General features: G+C 43.5%; 1 protein-coding gene across 1 annotated transcript; it reads left to right on the plus strand.

Annotated features, from left to right (window-relative positions):
- The first annotated feature begins 11,489 nt into the window (after positions 1-11,489).
- On the plus strand, positions 11,490-19,795 carry LOC121166640 (U2 small nuclear ribonucleoprotein B''). Its single transcript, XM_040995860.1, has 7 exons — positions 11,490-11,649; positions 11,940-12,028; positions 12,413-12,585; positions 16,619-16,759; positions 17,495-17,545; positions 18,916-19,004; positions 19,458-19,795. The coding sequence occupies exons 2-7, from the start codon at positions 11,965-11,967 to the stop codon at positions 19,615-19,617; spliced, it is 678 nt and encodes a 225-aa protein (XP_040851794.1). The 5' UTR covers positions 11,490-11,649; positions 11,940-11,964; the 3' UTR covers positions 19,618-19,795.
- Positions 19,796-21,498: the final 1,703 nt, after the last annotated feature.

Below are 21,498 nucleotides of genomic sequence, written 5' to 3' on the forward strand. Positions count from 1 at the left end.
TAGAGAACAATCCTGGATCCTGGCTTCGGATTGGTGCAGCACCGGCCATTGTGGACACTTGGGGAGTGAAACATTGGATGGAGGATCTTCCTCTCTGTCTCTCCTCCTCTCTGTGTGTCTGATTTTGTAGTAAAAACTAAATAAATCTTCAAAAAAAGCAAGCAGGTGAAAATTTATCATAGGTATTTACAGATAGTAGCTGTAGAGTTCATTATTATATAGGCTCTCAAAATCTGGCAGGCATCATGACAAGTATTCCCCCTGGATAAGGAAGAACACTGTACAAGACATCACTTTTCATCTCCTAGGTAGGAAATCAGGTAGAAAGGATATCTTGTCTCCAAATATTAATTTTTACTTGTCTTTAGAAAACACAAATTTAGGTGTCATTTCCAGCTGAGAAACTCTATTTCCCAGCTTGGCTTGTAGCTTGGTGAGCCCATGTGACTGAGTTTTGACCAAGGTGATATAGGTGGAAGCGTGGCGTGAAGCCTACTTAAAGAACAGCAGGCAAGGCCTTTCTACTTCATTCCTGCTCCCTGGAATATGACTGCAATCTTGGCATTTGTCTTTGACTATGAGCTGAACTTCTGAATGGAAACTGAAAGCCAGAGCAATGCAACAAATTAGATAAATGGAAGGAACCTCCATCCCTGAAGACATGAGGAAATGGCCTTCAACCTCTGCTCTTCAGTTGTCTTTGGTAAAACAAACTTGTGTCACTCCACTGTAGTGAACGAATCCCCAAAGTGGGTAGCTGACTACAAAGTCCTCACTGCCGCAGATGGATAAAAATGTATAGTGCACCTGCTGCTGCTTTCTTTAATTGTTATTTTCATGACACAGGTCCATAGGCTCCAAAGATATATTTATTATTGATTTGAATGACAGAGTTACAGAGAGGGAACGAGAGGGAGATCCATCTTCCACCCACTGATTCACTTCCCAAACAGACTTGATGACTGTGGCTAGGTCAGGCTGGAGCTAGGAGCCAGGGGAGGAATTTCTTCCAGGTCTTCCATATGGGACCAGGACCCCAAGCACTTGGACCATCTTCTGCTGTTTCCTCAGGCTCATTGTTAGAGAGATGGATTGAAAAGGCTTTGAACAGGCCCCGATAGGAATTCTGTCTTCGAAGACAGAAGTTGAAGCTCTGATGCCACAACACTGATCCCCTAGTCCATCCTCTTCTAGTCTACAGATTAAGGTGGATCAGAGGATCCTAATGGTGTTTTCCTGCCTGACAGGATTCCTATCTGACTGCACCTGACTCTGTTTTTGTCTTTCTACACTGTGCATGAATATCACCATCAGGCCAGTTCTGTTTAGCCCCCTTTCTTCAGTTCTGGGTAGTCTCAAGAATACAGGGAGCATGAGAAGTGTCTCTCTTCATACACATTCCGAATACTCTTCTGTAACATCTATTTCAGAGATATCCATGGCACAAAAGGGGTAAGGCACCTTGAGGAGGGCCCTCACTGACACCCTGACCAGGAAACGTGGGGAAAAGCCTTCCTTTAGAAAGCTTGTGTGACAGATTATACTTTCCCAGTGGTTACAAACGTGTCCCTAATCCCACAAAAACTTTAAGAAAATTTCTAGTCCTAATCAAGAGTGAAATGTAGGTTCCCTCCCTTCTGATTTGGGTAGTCTTTGCCACTGTTTTCAATGCTGGAGAATGGCTGAAAAGAAACCATGTGACTTTCAAAACTGGGTCATAAAGGACAATTCAACTTCTTCTCAGCTCTCTCGTAAGGCCATGTGTTATTTCTAGCTCTTGGCTGTAGTCTAAGATGACCACTATCCAGCTGTTACCATGTTGAGAAGACCACACAGAAGTAGAGATATTGAGAAGCCCGGTTGCTCCTGTCCTACAGCTGTCTGAATGTGCAAGTACCAGTTAATGCCCAGTCAACCAGCTTGAGGTCAGACAATGCAGCTGACCATTTAGCCACTGCCATCAAATCAGTTTATCCAAAACAAGTAAACCAAGGCTCATCATTCCTAGATCATTCAGGTCTTCTTTCCCTTTTCTAATGAACCCCATCTTTGCCTTGAGTCATTGCCTGTCCATGAATCACATCTCTTGCAAGAGTCAGCTATGTTCAAAATTCTAATTAAAAATCTGGAAACTTTTTTTTGATTTTTCAAAGGTTTGATATTAATCAACGAGTACTTAACAAGTAACCACTTAGGGCAGAACAAATTGAGGAAAAGCTGACTAGAGTTTGGGCTTATGCATTGGATTAACCACATTAATCCTACGCTCTCTTGTGAAATCCCTCAGGATTTGGGACAGAGACAAAAGGGGCAGCAACAAGATTGATAGGGACAGTGATTTCCCTTTGTGCTTTTCTCCCCAGGGTTGCAAATGTGAGAGGTGGTCCTGAGTCTGGTCCGAAAACCTCCATTTTATGGAGGAGAAAACTGAGTCCTAAAGACATCAAGTATCTTGTGCAATTACTCAGATTTATTAAGTGGGAAAGACAAGATTTGATTAATGTGACCACCTGGCAAGAGACAAGTCACTGACCATAGCATGTGACTTCCAGGCTAGGTCCAAAAGGCAAAACTCCCACCTAATTTTCTTGACATTGCTTGTGGGAACCTAACCCCTATGCCAGAAACTCAACTACCCTGAATCCACCAGGGTGGAGATACCGTGTGGGGATGCTCCCATCAGCTGTCACGTCTAAGTTGTCTTTCAGCCACTCCTACTATCAGACTTGAGAAGGAAGCAGTACTGATCCTTTGCACCAGCCCATCTACTAGCTCGTTCCACTGAGTGACATTAGTCACTCCCCCAGGGCTAGAAGAATCACTCAACCACACAGTGAACGAATTCCTGATCCACGGGCTCTGTGGGACAACATCAGAGTTGTTGCTTTCAAACATGACCTTTTGAGATTGAAGTTGGTTAGTCAAAGGAATATCTCCATGGTATTTACCCACAATTCACAAACATTTACTTATTCATCTAACATCTCCATGGGATGGGAAACTCCACAGGAACAGGCAGTACTGTATCACATACAGTACTGTCTAGCTATAGTTTTAGGTTACCAGAAGCTTAATACTGCACTAGGGACAGTTGAAGGAAGCAAGAAATTACTCTTCCAGACCAGTCACTTGTAATGGAGCCTGACAGTTGCAATTTCAGTCATGAGAAAATAACTTGGAAGTAATTTCTTTCAGGCTTCTGAACTGACCAGTCTTACTCAGAATTTTTTATTGAGATGACAAAATGTATTATAAGTAATATTAATATGCTTCGGATACTGGGGTAATTTGGTAACATTAACTGTCAAAAAGTAGATTTATATTAAAGCCGCAAAAAGATGAATATTAGAGAGAGTCTATCCAGCATCAATAAGATACAAATACTGTTTATTTTTTCACCATCAATTTTAATAAACTCATTAACCCGTGTGATGATGTTTTTGCCAGTGGATATTAGAAAGATTTACAGTAGTTGAAATGACCTACATTCACCTTAAACAAAATAGAATATGAAGTAGCCATCTCATTTACATAATTGTTTCAGATTCCCTAGACAGAAATAATTTCTAGGGTTGTCTGAGCCCAGCGTAATCTGCAATTCAAACTAGGGACTAGGCAAATTTTTTCTTTCGGCTTCTTTGTGATAAAATCCAATCTGTCTCATGAGGTTAAATCTTGTCTGAAATGTTTTAGACATGTCTTGGTCTTTTGTTGCAAAATGATTCTGACCCATCTAAAATTGGAGTGTGATCATGACACTCTTTATTTCTTAGAATCCTTCTCTCAAGGTTGGTGACATTGCTACAAACCACGGGTGTTCATCTCAGCCTGGTCCTGCTGTATTTTCTTTTCTGGTCATTTAACGTAAGTGTTCTATGAACATGGAATTAAAATCTGCCAGCTCACGTCTGGCTAATATGCTCTCTGGGGGTTCTGAGCTGTGAAATGTGGGTTCTTATGGACCTGGCCTTTGGTCTTCAGGTGGTCCTCAGTCAAATAAGATAAGTTTACTTTTTTCTATCCTGCCTACTTAAATAAGAAACCCAGCACCAAGCAGAGGCAGATCCCCATAAGTAAAACTGGGGAAAGTTCTACAGAAGCAGAGATTCTCAATGTAACTTTTGCAGTTGGATTTCAGGTAGTTCTTAACAGCAGTTCAGGTAGTTCCACGCAGCAGAAATGATACCCAGAGTGAGAGCAGGGACACAAAACACAGAAAACAGTGACCCCAGTCTACAACAGAGAGAGGGAAGTGAAAAAGCAAAAGAAAAGAAGTGACCAAGCATGAGGCTCAAGTATGTGATGCCACTGTAAGAGTTGTCACTGGAAGCTTCCAGTTTGTCTGAGTCATTTAACTGAGCTGTGAACACTGGCATCTCCATCTTCAACAAAGTTGAGAGTGAAATAAATGCAAATCAGAACTGTGCTTCTAGTTTTTTTTTTTTAGGTAGTATATAGGGAATTCTTTCTTTTCTTTTTTTTTTTTTTTTTTTTTTTTTGATGAAGACTTGTTGGTGAACAAAGAATACTTCCAAATGGACAATGGACAGTATTACAAGTGGCTTGAAATCCTGTATGCTTACCTTCTATGTAAATATGCTTTACATAAGCTTAGTAAAATTTAAAACACATATTTGGTTCACCTTTTAAGTGAATGAATAAAATTTTAAACTGATTTTAAAATGTGAAATTAAATTACTCAATAAAAAGTCACTTAGGATTATATTGCTGTAAGTTGATTATTTTGATTGGCCTATTTAAAAATGAATCCCTTCAACCATATACTTGGAAACAACTTACAGTTGTAAAATAACTTGCATAAAACTCTTTTGAGCTATCAAAGAATTATTTTTCAGAATTGTTTACAATCAGTGTATAAAGATAGAATGGGTTAGCCTATGCTGCATTAGCAAGTATCCTATAAGTCTTAGGTAATTCTTCCTTATATTTTAATGGCCAATTTGAATTGGGGCGTGTGTGTGAGTATGTGTGTGTGTGTGTCTATCTGCCCATGTGTTTGGGGGTACGTCCTCTGATCACAGTAGCCAATCAGGGACTCAGGCTTATCAGAAGTTCCATCCTGGAATACGTTTATGTTTTCAAGTCACGAAGACAGGAGATGGGGCAGCTAGCAGACTTGGCACTGACTTTCAAAGCTTCTCCTGGAAGTGCTGCATATCTCAGGTTCTCACACTTCATTGCTGAAGCACCACATGGCTATGCCAATTTCTGAAAGGTTTAGTGAACACGTCCTGGAGAGCCCAGCTGGTGAGCAACAAACAGAATATCAGTGTACAGCTCCAACCACTCCCTCAGCTTGGAGAGTGATCCAGGGTCTGACAGTTCAGTGATGGTTGCTAAAGGGACACAAAAATTTCAGATTTTCTTATTCTCACTGAAGACTTATTTCCAAATATGTGGGAGATGGTAGTTAAAAATTAAGCAAAGTTTCAGATAAGCAGTACTGCCTTTGAAGAGACAGTGAAATACTGGTTTGTGTGTAAGAAAATGGGGCTGTGTTTGGCAGTATCTTCGTAGTTCATACTAACTCTAGTGTTACTTTAGGATACTCTGACAACCATCCTTAAAGAGGAATGGTGTGGGGTTCTGCTCTCCAAGACGTGTCTGGGAACCAGCAGCATCCATATCACCTGGCACTTCCATCAAATACACCTTCTCAGCTCCCATCCCAGCCTTCCTAAATCAAAATCCCTAAGTGATTCTCATGTCTTTGAGAAGCACTGGATTAGGCTACCTGGGGTATATCTATGAAATTGATGCTATATCTTGGTTGAAATTATACAACTGAGGCCTCCTACTTTAAAACGTTTTCTTTCTAAATTTGGATTTTGACATTATCATTGGGCGGAAGACTTAAATCAGTGAGCCATAGGAAAAAAATCACATCTACCATACTGAAAAATTTTTCTGTGGAATATTTTTACCTGTTAGGTAAGTCTCCTGTTAGGTAGGTCTTCCCATTTTGTTTCTCTCTCGTCTGAAAGGCAATGTGGTTCAGTACTGCTACTTTGGCTGATGTCGGGGAGGGCATCATCTCCATGTCCCATAATACCGCGTTGTGAGAAGGGCTGGTTCTCTGCCAGTCTTCTTCAGATTACTCATTGGGTCCTCAAAGACGAACAGGATTTTCAAACCTATGGAGTATACAAGTGATCATAGTTTATTTCAGATTCCACCCATTCTGGAGTCAGGGTGTTACTGTGTTGTGTGGAAATGCCATATTATTAATATCATTTCAGCATTGTGGCTCAGATTTTGCTCCTAAAAGCAAAAATGTGTCCACAAAAATGGAAACATTAAGACCTGAGTGAACCCGGCAGCATGGCCTAGTGGCTAAAGTCCTCTCCTTGAACACACTGGGATTCCCTATGGGCGCCGGTTCTAATTCTAGCAGCTCTACTTCCCATCCAGCTCCCTGCTTGTGGCCTGGGAAAGCAGCAGAGGATGGCCCCAAGCCTTGGGCACCTGCACCCGCGTGGGATACCAAGAAGAGGTTCCTGGTTCCCGGCTTCAGATCGGCATAGCATCGGCCATTGAGCTCACTTAGGGAGTGAATCATCAGATGGAAGATCTTCCTCTCCGTCTCTCCTCCTCTCTGTATATCTGACTTTCCAATAAATAAATAAATATTTAAAAAAAAGACCTGAGTGAAACGAAGGGAAATTAATCATACAAAGTTATTTCCCCCTGAATGGGAGCAAGCTACATGTGAAGTTTTGTTTTTTGTTTGTTTGTTTTTGTTTTTTTTTTTAATTGGAAAGGCAGATATACAGAGAGGAGAGACAGAGAGGAAGATCTTGCATCCGATGATTCACTCCCCAAGTGAGCGCAATGGCCGATGCTATGCTGATCCGAAGCCAGGAGCCTCTTCCAGGTCTCCCACGCGGGTGCAGGGTCCCAAAGCTTTGGGCTGTCCTCCACGGCTTTCCTGGGCCACAGGTGGGAGCTGGATGGGAAGTGGAGCGCTCGGATTAGAACTGGTGCCCATATGGGATCCCGGGCGTGCAAGGCAAGGACCTTAACCACTTGCGCCATCACTCCAGGCCCCTACATGTGAAGTTTTAACCAACAAAATCCTAGCCACCCAGAAAAATGTAAACATGACTAGATGTTCAACAAGAAAGCCTAGATTCATCTAATGTTTTCTGTGTAAAGAATTTCACTCTACATCAGTTATTATAATCACCACCTGGGGAGAGAAAGAAGTTACAAACAAATTGCCATACATTCTGTGGCTCCATCTAACATAAATAAGACAAAATTTATCCACCGCAGTTTTATGATCCATTTTCCTTTAAACATGGCCCTTTCTCGAAACTACAGCTACAAGGTGCTGACAACATTTAATGAGAAGCATAAAACACGTGCAGGTAGGAAAATAGATGTACATTCAGAGTTACTAACAGATGCCTCAGTTACCATCCTTATAATTTAGATGCCCTGTCAGGGTTTTATTCCCTACTGTTTGTAGCGATATTTCTGCTAGCCTGAAAATAACTACATTTTATCATCAGCAGATATATGAAGCTTGGATGAGGTGTTGCAGTATTGCCTCTGTGTGTGTGAGCATATATATATATTTATGTATATATATATATATGATGCTAACTGAAATAGGATTATAAATTGAGCACAGCTCAAAAGAAGCCCAGTGGATCTTCTATTATTTATTTAAAAAAATATAGCTGTGCTTTTGGCATCCTGATCTGATCTGCAGTAGCCAGAGGTTACAGAGAACTCTGTCACAGAGGAATGCTGGCTCTACAATACAGGAATGCTTACAGGCCACATGACCAGAATGTAGATGGTCTCATGTTCTTCATGTCATGTCAATAGTCAAGCCATGTAAGGCTTCTCACAAGATCAGAGAAACCCCTACCTGCTCTTCATCGCTTTCGAGCCATACATTCAATTACAGGGTTCTCAAAAATCACTCAGAAAACAGCTGGAGACCATTCACGGGTTATTGAAAAGCCCAGAGCACCTTTGTAAGGCCTGCAAAATGCACTGGCTCTTTGTAAAATGACCTGGAAAGGGACATGCAGACCATTGCCAATGAGCTGGAATTAACTAATTTCCTTCTCAGAATGCAAATGGAAGTAGCTGTAGTTTGGGTGTTAACGGAATGTGAGGTACAACCAGTCTTTAGGCCCCTATATCTCCTGTGGCATTCTCTTAACAGGTAGACAGTCTGCATAGTCTGATTTAGTTTCTTCAGTAATTCACAGCTTAGACACCTTATTGTGCAGGGCAATTTATCCTTCATCATTTAAAAAGTTATATTATGTTTTAGTTTAAATAAGGTACACTGAAAAAAAGTTTTTTGAATGTTTTACTTATCTACTTGCAAGGTATGCTGACCAACCTTCCTAAAAGGCTACCATCCCCAGAGCTGGACTCAGGTGAGGCCCAAGCACTAGAGCTATTGTCAGCTTTCTCTCCAGGAAGCTGGGTGAGAAGACACGCAGTCATGATGCCAACCAGCACACTGATCTGGGATTCAGGCTTCCTAAGCAGCGGCTTAATGTGCTGCATCGCCACACCTGCCCCCACTCGCATGTCCATCAGTGAGACGGCACTCTGTCCACATTTCTATCTGTGTCATGACAGAATGCGTCCCAGTAATGCTGCAGCCTTCCTTCTTACCTCGAGGTGCATCTTAGTAAGATTCCACACTTACTCTGGTGCCGCCTTACTTCCCATGTGGCTTCATCCATTGATTCACACAACGTGCATCTATTGACTATCAGAGACTAACTGTTGAAGGTATCTCCATGAACACAGCAGACAAACATTCCCCCTTTCAAAATGCTTCCTTTATTTTCCAAGCTGCTGCAACTTTATGAGCACTGTCTGAAATAGAATTCCTCAGGTGACAAAACCAACCTATTTGGTCTCATCACTTTCGTCAATATGTCCATGTCATACCATTTACAGATAATATTTAGTTATCTTTATCTGGTGTGTGGAAAAGTTCTAATCATTTTACAGTGAGCTCATTTAGTCCTCACAGGAATAAGGAGATATAAGATTAGATTTGCTTTGGATCTTCAGTTTAAAAAGATGTATTTACTTGTTTGTTTTAAAAGCAGAGATTTCTCTTTCATTTACTGATTCACTCTCCCAAGTGACCACAATGGCAGGGGCTGGACCAGGTTGCTGATGGCTGAACTCCAACCAGGTCTGCCCCATGAGAGACAGGGGCCCAAGTGTTTGTGCCACCACCTGCTGTCTTCCAGAATGTACCAGCAGGAAGCTGGATCCCAGGCAGACCAGCTCTGACACAAATATGAGAGGCCAGGTCCCTGACTTTAATGCTTACCGGTTTTCCTATCCTCAGGTTTATGATGAACCAATGAACACAGCAGGCACTTCTTTTGGATTTCCATTCACTAACGCCTTAAGTTATCCCTAGAACAATCTAAGGATTTTGTGGGAAGGGGTTAGGGTGGCAGAAAACTAATTTTTTTTTTTGTCGTTGGATCTTTTGGCGTAGGCGTGGGGAGAGTTCAGCCAGGTGTTGAGGGGAGTCTGAGGTGTTGAGGAACCCCTGGAATGAGACCCGTGGCAGCAGCACTGCGGGGCCTAGAGGTAATGTTGACGTAGGGGCCACAAGAGCCCATTTAGTGGAGACACCGAGACCCCAGCCCCAATGTGAAAGGAAAGGCGAAAGGCAACACTGCGTGAGGTAAAGCCACCAGAACTCTTGGGGACGGTCAACAAATCAAGTCTTTTGACTCCCTCGTAGTATAACCCCACGGCTCCATACCGTTCTCTCCAATCTCTTAAAACCCCGCGCCCTACTCAGCCCAGGACCCCCTTTTACCTGCGGCTCCTTTCTGAGCAGCAGGCAGGCGCATGCGCCGAGAGACAGTCGCGGGAGCGCGGGAGGGCATCGATCAGCTCGGTGCTCGGCTGCTCGACTTGTCGGCGCTCGATGGAGGTACGTAGAGCATCGCTTCCGGGTCGGCGCTGTTTCCGGTTCCCACTGGAGGCAGCGCAGGCGTCTGGTGAGTTGCCTTCTTTCGTGATGCAGCTTTGGGCTTCTTTACTCCACGAGACCGGGTCGGGTGGCGCGGCGTCCTACCTTCGCGGAGCGGTGGGCTTGTCTGGGGACGAGGGAGCGCCCTCCGCGGCCAGCACGGTCGGCAGGCCGGTCTGTGTCTGGGCAGGCCCGAGGCTGGCGCTGACCGCGTCGGGGTGGTGCGGTGGCGGGGACCCCGGCCCTGAGCAGTCCGTGTAAGACCCTAAGACCTCCTGAGGGAGATTGCACGAGCCAGTTAGGCCCGTGTCCCTCCCTGCCCCGCGTCCACCTCGCGATCCCGTGCACCCGCCGGCCCCAGGTCTCTACTGAGGGACTTTGAGGGCTTTGCTGTAGCTCCTGCGTCTAAGTCCAGTCCGGGTCAGACAGGCCCTTTGCTCCAAGTTTCTGTACAATGTGCCCATAGGTGTTGACCTACAGTGTCCACTGACTGGTGAGACGAAGGAGCCCTGAGGGCCCCCACCCCACCCTGGGCAAGTGAAGTAGGTTCAGGTTTGCCGCCAAGACCCACCTGCAGCTTACCCGGTGGGTGTGGAGGGAATAGCAAGTGAGAAGGCCAGGGCTGTATTCCCAGGCCTCGTGCCCCTGCGTCCGGGTGGCCTCAGGGCGCGTGTTCCCTAATCTGCAGTAGCCAGGGTAGAAGCTGCTTAGGCTGCGCACTGGACTCGAGCCCACTGTGTGTGCTGCGTTTGAAGGGGCAGGTGCTGTACCATCCACATTTTACACAGGAAGACCCGGGAGAAGTAGGTGCTCGAGTCCTGCTGGCTGGTTGGTGGGGTGTGAACCCCTAAGCACCTGCGGCACAGCGCTTGGAGGTCACCTGGCCACAAGACAGCAGGTGAACTTGTACACCAATTAAGCGACCCCTGGGCAGGTGCCTTCCAAGTGCACACTTGGCTAATGCCCCATCTTCACAATTCTTACTGGATATACACTTGCTGTTTGCTTCCTATTTGCTTATTCATTTTCCTTTTTGCCATTTTTTGTTTTGTTTTGTTTTTTTTTACTAATGGTAGCTATTTCGTTAGGCAGATGGAAAGACAGTGTCACAAGTGAAGTAAAGGTTTAAAAATAAACATACTGAATGACATTGTGTTAGCCCCTGGCAGCACGTTGCTGGAGGTTTTGCATTGGGCCTGTGGTTAAAAAGCCTGTGGGACATCGTCGCGATAGCCTAATGGCTAAAGTCCTTGCCTCGTACACGCTCCAGGATCCCATATGAACTCCAGTTCTATTCCTAGCCGCCCCGCTTCCCATCCAGCTCCCTGCTTGTGGCCTGGGAAAGCAATCGAAGATGGCCCAAAGCTTTGGGATCCTGCACCTGTGTGGGAGACCTGGAAGAGACTCCTGGCTTTGGATTGGCTCAGCTCCAGCCGTTGTGGTCACTTGGGGAGTGAACCAGCAGATGGAAGATCTTCCTCTCTGTATCTCCTACTGTCTGTATATCTGAATGTCCAATAAAAATAAGACTTTTTTTAAAAAAAGCAGCAGCCTGTGGCCCACGTCCTGGTTGGAGTGCCTGCTCTGCCTCTTGACTCCAGTTTCCTGAGACCTATCAGTGCTGCCCAAGTGGCTGGAGACCCTCAGTGAGTGTCTGGTCCCTCCCTTCGTTTGACCTCTGTCAGGTTGGGCCATCTGGCAGCCATGTGGGGAGTGGACCTGAGGTGTGGAGCTCTGTCTCTGTCCCTGTGCACGTCTGGAGAGGGACTAAAGTCTGGCCAAACCGACATCCTGACAGGTGCCATTGAAAGTAAATGGCAAAGCTCATGGTAGTCATTGTATTGTGTGTGATTTAACCATGCGTATTTGGAATAGGTGTGTATAAGGGTTTTTGATTGTTTGTTTTGGTAATAGGTTTTTTTATCTTCTCTTTTAGGCTGTTTGAATATTTTTATGCAAACATGGATATCAGACCGAATCATACTATTTATATTAATAATATGAATGATAAAATAAAAAAAGAAGGTAAGTGCTTTCTTAAAAATATTTATTCATAGCTTAAATGTGTTTGCTCACTATAATCTTAAAAAATTGTACCACAAAACTTCTCACCTAGTCATTTTTCTTAGCTCCATAGTAATCAGTTCATTCAGTCTTGTGTAAGAATTTTCTAGGCCTTTTAAAAGCAAAAATAGGTAGGGGTAGACAGTATGTTGAATCTGTTCTTATTCATAGCTACTCGTATATGGCATCAAGTAGCTTTTTAAATTAGCACGGGGGAATAGCCGTTTGTGTTTGTAGGGAGGGAAGTGACAGCTGATGATGTAACCGAGTGGCGAGGGAGCTTTGTGTACTGACACAGGGAGCTGTCTCATCCCTCACAGCCCGTTTCCTTTCTTGTTTGCACAGAATTGAAGAGATCGCTATACGCCCTGTTTTCCCAGTTTGGCCATGTGGTGGACATTGTGGCTTTGAAGACCATGAAGATGAGGGGCCAGGCCTTTGTCATTTTTAAGGAACTGGGCTCCTCCACAAATGCTCTGAGACAGTTACAAGGCTTCCCCTTTTACGGGAAACCAATGGTAAGTCAGGACTGGTAGCTGGGCTTTAATCACTGGGAATGATTTATAAAGAGGTGCTTGAAATTCTGGCTTTTTGTATGTTACGGGGAACTTGGGTTTCTTTTATTTACGTATTTTTATAGAAATAAGTAAAGGTTGTTTCTTTCTTAGGATAATTCAGTTGAGCAAAACATAATGTATTGAAATGTAGAATACTTTCAGGACAATAGCAGAATAGGCGATTTTCTTGTGTCCAAAGTATTTAACTAGGCATTAATAGTAACCCATAGAGTTGAAATGAACACTGTAAAAATGTGAAACAAAAGTTTCAGGTGGAACAAGAATCCAGTCTGAAATTCCAGCAAGTACAGTGGTGAAAACCCTTCAGAGCAGGCAGGCGAGATGAAGCAGGGATCTTGGGGAGAAAGTCGTGCTCTCAACACAGAGATTTTGCGAAGCACAGTGAGAGGGAAGAGGGTGGGTATGTGTGGAGAGTTTTCGAACTCCAGCATAACTGAGGGGAGGTTCCCATCTCGGGCTGGAAGAAGCTTGGACTGGGGAAGGTAGGAAGGCCGTGGTGTCAGAGATGGACAGGGTACGGGTGAAGGGGCTGCCAAGTGAGGCTTCCCAGTACAAGAGTGAACACAAGCCTTGGGCATGGATTCCAGACCTTTGGATGCAGTGAGAAGGGATGTTGGCTTGGGGTCACCATTCTGGTTTTCCTGTTAACTCTGTGCTTGTGGTTGCTTCATTCCCTCCAGGGTGCCAGCTGGCCGGATAGTCTTTGCTTTAATTCAGGCATTAGCAAAAAACGAAGGAAGAAATAAGTATTTTAGACATCATGGGTCACACAGTTTTGCTCCCTGTTGCTTTGTGTTTGTAGCTTTTTTTCTTTTTTAACAGCCCTTAAAATTTGTATTTTAAACGTTCCTGGGTCCGGTGCTATAACCTAGCAGCTAAAGTCCTCTCCTTGAATGTGCTGGAATCCCATGTGGGCGCCAGTTCTAATGCTGGCAGCCCTGCTTCGCATCCAGCTCCCTGCTTGTGGCCTGGGAAAGCAGCAGAGGATGGCCCAAAGTCTTGGGACCCTACACCCACGTGGGAGACCTGGAAGAGGTTCCAGTTTCCTGACTTTGAATCAGTGCATCTCTGGCTATTGCAGCCACTTGGGGAGTGAATCAGCATACGGAAGATCTTCCTCTCTGCCTCTCCGCTCTGTATATCCAACTTTGTAATGAAATTAAGTAAATCTTAAAAAATGATTCTTAATTAGCAGGCCATAGAGAGGCCATGGGCTGTGTTGATCCACACGCTATGCTGCTGGTCTAATCCTTTGATGTTACAAATGAGTCGGGGACAGGAATGGGTAATTATCCATCTAGGTTGTATTAGTATGACTTTCAGCATCAAGATGTGAAAACTAGTCTCCTACCACTGCCTAGGACTAGTCATCTTTCAGTGAAGAGCCAGACAGTAAATATTTTTGGCTCCTCCAGCCGTGTGGTCCTCCTCGCAGGGACTCGCTCAATTCTGCTGTCTCAGTGAGAAAAGCAGCCCTAGGTGGTATGTGCATGAGTGGGTGCGCTAAGTTGTGTTCCAGCAGGGTCATGAACAGGCACTGTTGGCCGTGGCTGGTTGTTCGAGGGGCGTGGTGCTGGCTACCTCAGGACTGAGCACCTTCTGTTTGTCGCTGGGTAAGATCCCTCCTCACCTTCTCTCCTGTCACCATCTGTGTGGGAGGTGATCCCATCCCGGCATACTGGACTTCCAGCACTCACTGTCAGCCAGTAGGCAACCAACTGACATTTTTTGAAATTGTCAGGAAATAGAATAATTGAGATCTCAAATGACAGCAGTGTAGAACTGGACTTTAGTTTAGATCTAGAATTACACTAACATGAAGGTAATTCTCTTCCGTGGGTTTGAAGGCTGTTTGTTGGATGTGAGGAGCGTGCATGTGTCTGCTGCTCAGGTACAGGAACAGTGGGAACTGCTGTGTGTTGGCCCTTGCCTCACCTTGTCAAGTGATTGTGACAAAGAATCCGTTAACCTGATGTTTCTGTTGGAGTTGTATCAGGAAGATGGCAGAGATTGCCAAATTTTCAGAATTCTGGAAAAGAGGGAGAATTCTTTGAGATGTCTTATTTGTATCCATTTATGTAGCTTAGTTTTTCTTATGTTTTTTATTCCAGCAAACCAAATTAGAAATAAAAATAACATCATAAGTTGAAACTGTGAACAAGACGATTCTTTGTGATTCAAGGAGTCTTAGTGATCCTCAGTGAAGTTGGGCCCTTTTCCAGCCACTGGTGTAAATGTGCTCATTGCCCTTCTCTGTCTGAGTTGTGAGCTGAGGGTTCCTCTAATGGATGTTTAATCTAGACCAGGGATTCTCAGCACCGGTCCTCTTGACGTTGTCAGGTGAATAGTACTTTGTAGTAGGGGACTGTTGTGTTCGCTCTAGGGTGTTAGCAGTGTGGCTGTTAAGCATTAGATGCCAGGATGCCTCCAGACAGCGCCAGCTGCTCCCTGGCAGACAGGATCGCCGCTGCTGAAAGGCTTGGCTTAGAACGGTCGGCCGAGAGCCTTTGCTGAGATCAGGTGTTTGCACTTGTGTCTGTCGTCAGGGCACTTGAGGACTATCCAGGTCAAGCACAAACAAGGTTGGAGATCCAAGGGAGGGAGTCCTTGGGGACAAATGGTAGTCGCCTTCAGCTGTCAGCCTGTCTCCTCTGGTTAGGTCATGGTGAGCTGCCTGCCAGGGTGAGCACGCAGCGCAGACGAGCCTGAGAAGTCCTGGGATTCCGGGGAATGCTGCTGAGCCTCCCCCCCAGCGCCCATCATACATCTCTAGCTCAGTAAAACAGACTCCCTGATCTCTCATTTACACTACTAGAAATGTTGGGTTTTATCCAGATTGAGATCAAATTCTTGCTCTCCCAACATTGTTATTTTGTTGCTTTTTAAGGATTTGAGAGTCAGGAGCTCCATCCCCTGATCTGCTCCCGAATGGTGATGGCTGGGGCTGGGCCATGAGAACCAGGAGCCCAGGACTCAGCCCACTCTCCTGGGTGGTGGCAGAGCTGCTTCCTGAAGGACACATACGTGCTAGTTCTCAGGGGCCAGAGCAGGGGCGCGAACCTGCTCCCTCAGGTGGGAGACATAAGCACCTGTATTGTTTGGGGTAGGACTGCAGTGTTTTCTTGTGATCAGTGCAGGTGATGCTCTCTTCCAGGGAGGAAGTGTTTGTTTAACAGGTGTTTAACACGAAAGTTGCAATTTGGTGTTACATCCTAGATAACAGGTTAGTTCCTGGCTGTTTAACACTGTGTAATCTAGCAGTGATACTTCTGAGACCAGGTTGGTGCTGCTCAGTTTGTCTATGTAAATCGCCACCCATTGTGTCCTTGCTGCTTGTGCTGGGTCTCAGGCCCCAGCCACACTTGCTACACTTTTAAGCTGGCTGGGCCAGCAGGTTGCATATTGTGTAGTTGATGAAGCTGCCATCCTACACCGGGCTTGTAGATGAACTCCTGCTTGTCCTTGCAGCAAGGAGCTACCATTCTTGCTGACCTGGCAAAGTGAGAATAAGCAGGTGGCCCCAGTCATGCGGGCTGTGAGACCATCCTTGAGTTTCCTCAAAGCATTTGAAATTACATTGATGCTACCCTTACAGTCATCTCACTCTCAGGTAATATTCAGAGGACGGGCATTCCCAGTTCCCAGTATCCCATGCTGGCTCTTCTGTTGTGAGTTACCAGTGAGGAGTTGATAGCTTTCGAGTGCATTTTCTCTGCTCCTGAACAGAAAGACGTAATTGGGTGTTTCAGTTTTGTTTTTCCCAAATGAAAGCTTATGGTTTTCCTTGTAATGAACAGTTGAACCTAACTTTGTCTGTGTTGTTACTCAATTTGTTTCCATTTAGCTTTCAGTATATTTTAGGATTTCTTTAAAAATATGTTTCAAATTGGCTTGTGATGTGTTTGTGTAATAATTGAAAATGTTAATAACTAGTTTAAATGAGAAATAACCTATTTTAAAATCATTAAAACAGAGAATCCAGTATGCAAAAACAGATTCTGATATAATATCTAAAATGCGTGGCACTTTCGCTGACAAAGAGAAGAAAAAAGAAAAGAAAAAAGCCAAGGCCGTGGAACAGGCTGCAGCAACTGCCAACAAAAAGCCAGGCCAGGTGAGCTGGGCGATGCTCATCCAGGTGATATCCTGGCTGTCAGCTTGATGAGCCGGCCTTAAATGTAATGGGTGGTCTTGGAGACACATGTGTGTCTGTGTAACTATGTGTGCTTAAAAGGTACAATTTAAGAAACTGGAATGGCTAGGTTCTCAAATTTCTATATTTACATTTTAGCAACAAATTAAAATGTCAGCCTTTCCATATTGCGGTAGATAGTGGGCAGTTTGTAATTGTGTGACATTTAATTGTATAACTCATTAACTTTTTTCTCTGTTGCTACATGCAGATTAGTACCTTAGACATTATCTTTAATCCCAAGCACTCCACCAAGTGCTGCTTTCTCTGAACAATTCAAGGATGCAAATCTAGTATGAAATACCACGTAAAAGTGAAACTTGGCATCCAAAAACATTTACTTCTAGATTGAAAATGATTAGAAAAGCATTTTCACTAGGTACAGTGTTTGACTTTTCTCCAGTTGTTTTAAAGTAAGGCGTGTCCTCCTGCCCTTCCCTAGAGCTCCATAAGCTGAAAGCATAGTGACTTATGGTACAGTTCATTAAAACTAGGGCTGACAAGGTAAACACGTGAGTGTTTGAGTCAAAGCTAAAAGGGGAATGCTTAAAACTGAAATTACATGGCATTAGAAAAGCTGGAAGTTAAAGTTGTTTTTATACATGATTTAAACATGTGTTCTGCTATTTTATCTCTCATCCTGTTTCTTTTGTTTAGGTAACACCAAATGCAGCTAATAACCAAGGAAATGCAGCAGCAAATCCTCAGGTAGTATTTTTTCCGTTTAGTGGTTACTCTAGAATAAAATTAGGAAAAAATGATTAAAAAAACAACAACAACATCAATAACATTAGATCATTAAGAATACACAATGATAATATAAAGCAGCTGGTTTCCCAAAAAATGATCTACAAGACATAACACTTTTAAATTGTGTATCGTATAAGGTTCCTCAACATTTTAATTTTAAATGGAAAAGACAAAACCTCGCTTCATTGCTTGTTTCCCATTATCAGTGCATGATGACACATTTCAGACCTCGTGTCGGCAGTGCTGTTGGCCTGCACCGTGTAGCCAGAGCTTGGCCGACCCTGGCTCTGGGTAACGGGCGAGGCTCACGGCTCTTCCTGCACAACGTCGTTTCTGATCAGCTCAGACACTCTAAGGAGCTGTTTCCAGTCACACATGCCCTCATTTCCTCAGCCACGTGTGTTTTGGCCTTACTGTTTGCAGCCTCCTATATAAATCCTCTAGAAATTCCTTCTCAGTTATGGGCCATTGGTTGCATTTTTTCTGTCTGTCTGATGCTAGAGTTTGGCAGGAACCTGAAGTCCAGAGAAATCTCAGTGTACCTGACCTTTCCCTCTTGTTCTTGTTTTATTTGCAATTTCTATGTCCACTTCCTTTCTTTGAAATCTTGAGGCTTTTGTAGTCCACCTGACAAATATTCTCTTAGCTTTGAACTGTTCACTGATTGTTCTTTATATTGATCTTTTTCATGAAGCCAGCCTGAAGACAGAACGATCCTTTATATATATGTATGTACATATATACGTAGGATTTATTTTATTTCTGTTTGAAAAACTGAATTATAGAGAGAAGGCAAAACAGAGAGTGAAAATCTTCCATCTACTTCCGCTGAGCTGGTCCAAAGCCAGGAGCTCCTTCCAGGTCTCACCAGGGAAGAGTGGCCAGGGTCATGGGCTATCCTTGGCTGCCTTGCCAGGCCATAGCAGGCAGTGGGTTCAGGGAGTGGAGCAGCCAGGACAGCAGCTGGTGGTCATATGGGTGGCCAGTGCTGCAGGCAGAGATTTAGGCTACTGTGCCATGGTGCTAGCCAGAAAGATCTTTTTCTTGTGAACCATACCCGGTCCCTCTAGTTCTCCACCACTTCAACCTGTGTAGAGCTAATAGCTGTGCATATTTAATTTACTTGTCAAGAAAAATTATAAATTAAGCCAACCAGTAGTGTACTTGGTGGTAAGCTTTCTGGTTCCCAGGTTTGTTATGTGCTGGGAGGTGGGAACACTGCTGTGGGGAGTACCAAGTGTTGTGGTTTTATCTTTAATGTAACAATTGATGGCTTACAGTGCTGTTTATACTTACAAGCTATCTTTGCCTTTTTTTCTTTTTAATAGGTCCCTGATTACCCTCCAAACTATATTTTATTCCTTAATAACTTACCGGAAGAGACTAATGAGATGATGTTATCCATGCTTTTTAATCAGTAAGTTTTTTTCATAAGCAAGTCTGTGTCTGGAGCCTCCAGAGAGGACAAATGACTGTTGCAAGGGTTGAATCCATTTGTCATCACACAGCAGTAATTCCTTACAGGTGCATTGATTTGGTCTGGGATTAATCATGAATTAAAGCCAAGCTGCAGATTTAGCAAATAAAAACCTTAATTTCCTCTAATGTTTGGAATTAGTAGTTCTAATTGATGAGCAAAGAAAGAAGCAATGTGTTGATAGCATAATGACAAAGATAGAGTTAGCTTACATCAATCCTGTGGTTCTTTCACAGTATTAATTATATTTAGGCTCTTGCTGCATAGTACTCGGGTTTCATGTTGTAGGCTGTGAGTGTTTTTCTTGGAGTAATACAAAGTTACTCAGGCAGTTTGCTAACACAGCAGACATGTAAGTATTTGCACATCTTCATGAGTTCCTTTTCTTTACAGATTCCCTGGTTTCAAGGAGGTACGTTTGGTACCTGGAAGACACGATATTGCTTTCGTTGAGTTTGAAAATGATGGGCAGGCGGGAGCTGCCAGGGATGCTTTACAAGGGTTTAAGATCACACCATCCCATGCCATGAAGATCACCTACGCCAAGAAGTGATGTATGGGAGAGTCCTTTCTGCAGGGCCTGGCGTTATTTATAGTGTCTGTGTCGATACTATTGTGGGGTGAGGGGAGTGGAATTTTTGTGGCGGACTTAAAAACTAGTCTTTAGCCTTAGGGAAGTATGAAATATGAATGCCTTAATTTTGTACAATAAACTTATTTGTATTCTGTATGCATAATGGCTTGTTTATTGGCCCATTGATGTATCATCCAATGTCTTTTCCAGTCTACATCACTTTTTACAGTCTAAAACTCTGATAGCATGGTTTCTAGTCTTATGGACCAGCTAATGATACAGCAACATGGGTTTGTTTTAATGAAAGTTACTGTGAGTTACGTTATAGAAGCTAATAAAGCACTGGTGGCAGTGATCATCCTGGATATTAGAAGCACTTAAGACCAGGCAGGGTCTCAGTGTGGCCAGTGTGCCCTTCCCAGAAGTGAGCATCATGTTGGCGGACAGCGGACACTGAGATCTCTCCATTCAATAAGACCAGTTAGTTGTTCTGTTTGGGTAGAAAGTGCGGGAGGGAAACTGGTGTCCTGGGGTAGTGTATTCCTAAGGAATTTTGCATGATTACTATCTGACCTCTCTCCTGAATAAAGAACTGTAAGGGGAAGATTTTCTGATCCTTTTTTTTAAATATATATAAAACCAATAGGCTAATTGACAAGGGAACCAGTGCTCACCTTGTTACTTCTTTGTAATTATTAATGAGGCATTTCCAAAGCTCATTTTCCTCAGCCTTCAATTTAAACTTAAAGCTTGATTGCCAATAAAACTGTGCATGCTTTTAGAAGTGGGTAGTTTGTCTTGCAAAGAGCACGTGTTAAAAAGTATTATCTATTTTTATGTGTTTGAATATTTTCTTCAATGAAAATTTACATTATCACAGCATATATACTTATGGAAAAACCACTTTTAAAATTAATTTAGAGATAGGTCCTTATCACATACTTGGGCATGCATTCAGAGGAGTGAACAATGAAAACTCACTTTTACGAATTCCAGTGTGAAATACTAGAGAAATGAGTTATGTGACTAAACTTTGTACTCTTGGTTACTCTATTGTCTCAGGACAGAAACTGGCACAGGTTGACCCCAGGCTCCGGCGCTTGCTCTGAGGGTCTGTGTCGGAGGAAGTAGAAGTGCTCGGAAGTCTGGAGTTAAGTGAGATTGGAGGAGACAGGATAGGAAGAAATTGGGCCTTTAAAAGCACTTGCTTCTACTCCAAATTTAGTAACTATTTTAGGGTATTTTGAAAGTTGAGATAATTTACCAACTATAAAATTCAACCATTTTAGTATTTTGATTACCTTGGGCAGTCATAGACACACTTGTGTGATGATAATAATGATTCAGCACATCGCATTATCCCTAAGTTACATGTGCCAGGTTGCAGTCCAAGGGAGGCCACCCGACTGTCACTTAGTTCAGCCGCATTTGGAGTGGAGCTCTTCTGATACTCATTGGTGTTGGCTTGTGGCTGCAGTCCGTTCTGCCAGTCCAGTGGATGGGCATTTAGGTTCTTTCCATCTTGGAGATAAACGAACGCAGTGGCCGTAAACATTAGCATAGGAGTGTTGTGGGCCTTTCACACATTCTATTTGATTTTGAGCGCAGAAATGATACCTGATTTAATGTTTGTATTTCAATACAATTCCAAATGTAAGTAAAAGTTAAAGAAATAGTTCATAGAACAGCCTGAACTGTTCGCGAGGACAAAGGAACTGCAGAAGTTGGTCTGATTTCATGTTACCCTTCCAACTTACGTGTGGTTTTCCTTAGTACAAGATCAACCTCTTGATAAACAACATTATTATCAAAATCAAAGAATAACTATCTGATTGCAGTTTTGCTGATCTGTTAATGACC

The sequence above is a fragment of the Ochotona curzoniae genome, unplaced genomic scaffold, assembly GCF_017591425.1.
Source record: "Ochotona curzoniae isolate NIBS_2020 unplaced genomic scaffold, NIBS_Ocur_1.0 patch188, whole genome shotgun sequence".
Classification (NCBI taxonomy): domain Eukaryota; kingdom Metazoa; phylum Chordata; class Mammalia; order Lagomorpha; family Ochotonidae; genus Ochotona; species Ochotona curzoniae.

What these genes read in the sequence shown, in the direction of transcription:
- LOC121166640 (XM_040995860.1), top strand. Translation starts at nt 11,965, where the DNA reads ATGGATATCAGACCGAATCATACTATTTATATTAATAATATGAATGAT. An exon ending in CCTTTTACGGGAAACCAATG is followed by an intron (nt 12,586 to 16,618) that starts GTAAGTCAGGAC and finishes TCATTAAAACAG; the next exon opens with AGAATCCAGTATGCAAAAAC. An exon ending in CCAACAAAAAGCCAGGCCAG is followed by an intron (nt 16,760 to 17,494) that starts GTGAGCTGGGCG and finishes TCTTTTGTTTAG; the next exon opens with GTAACACCAAATGCAGCTAA.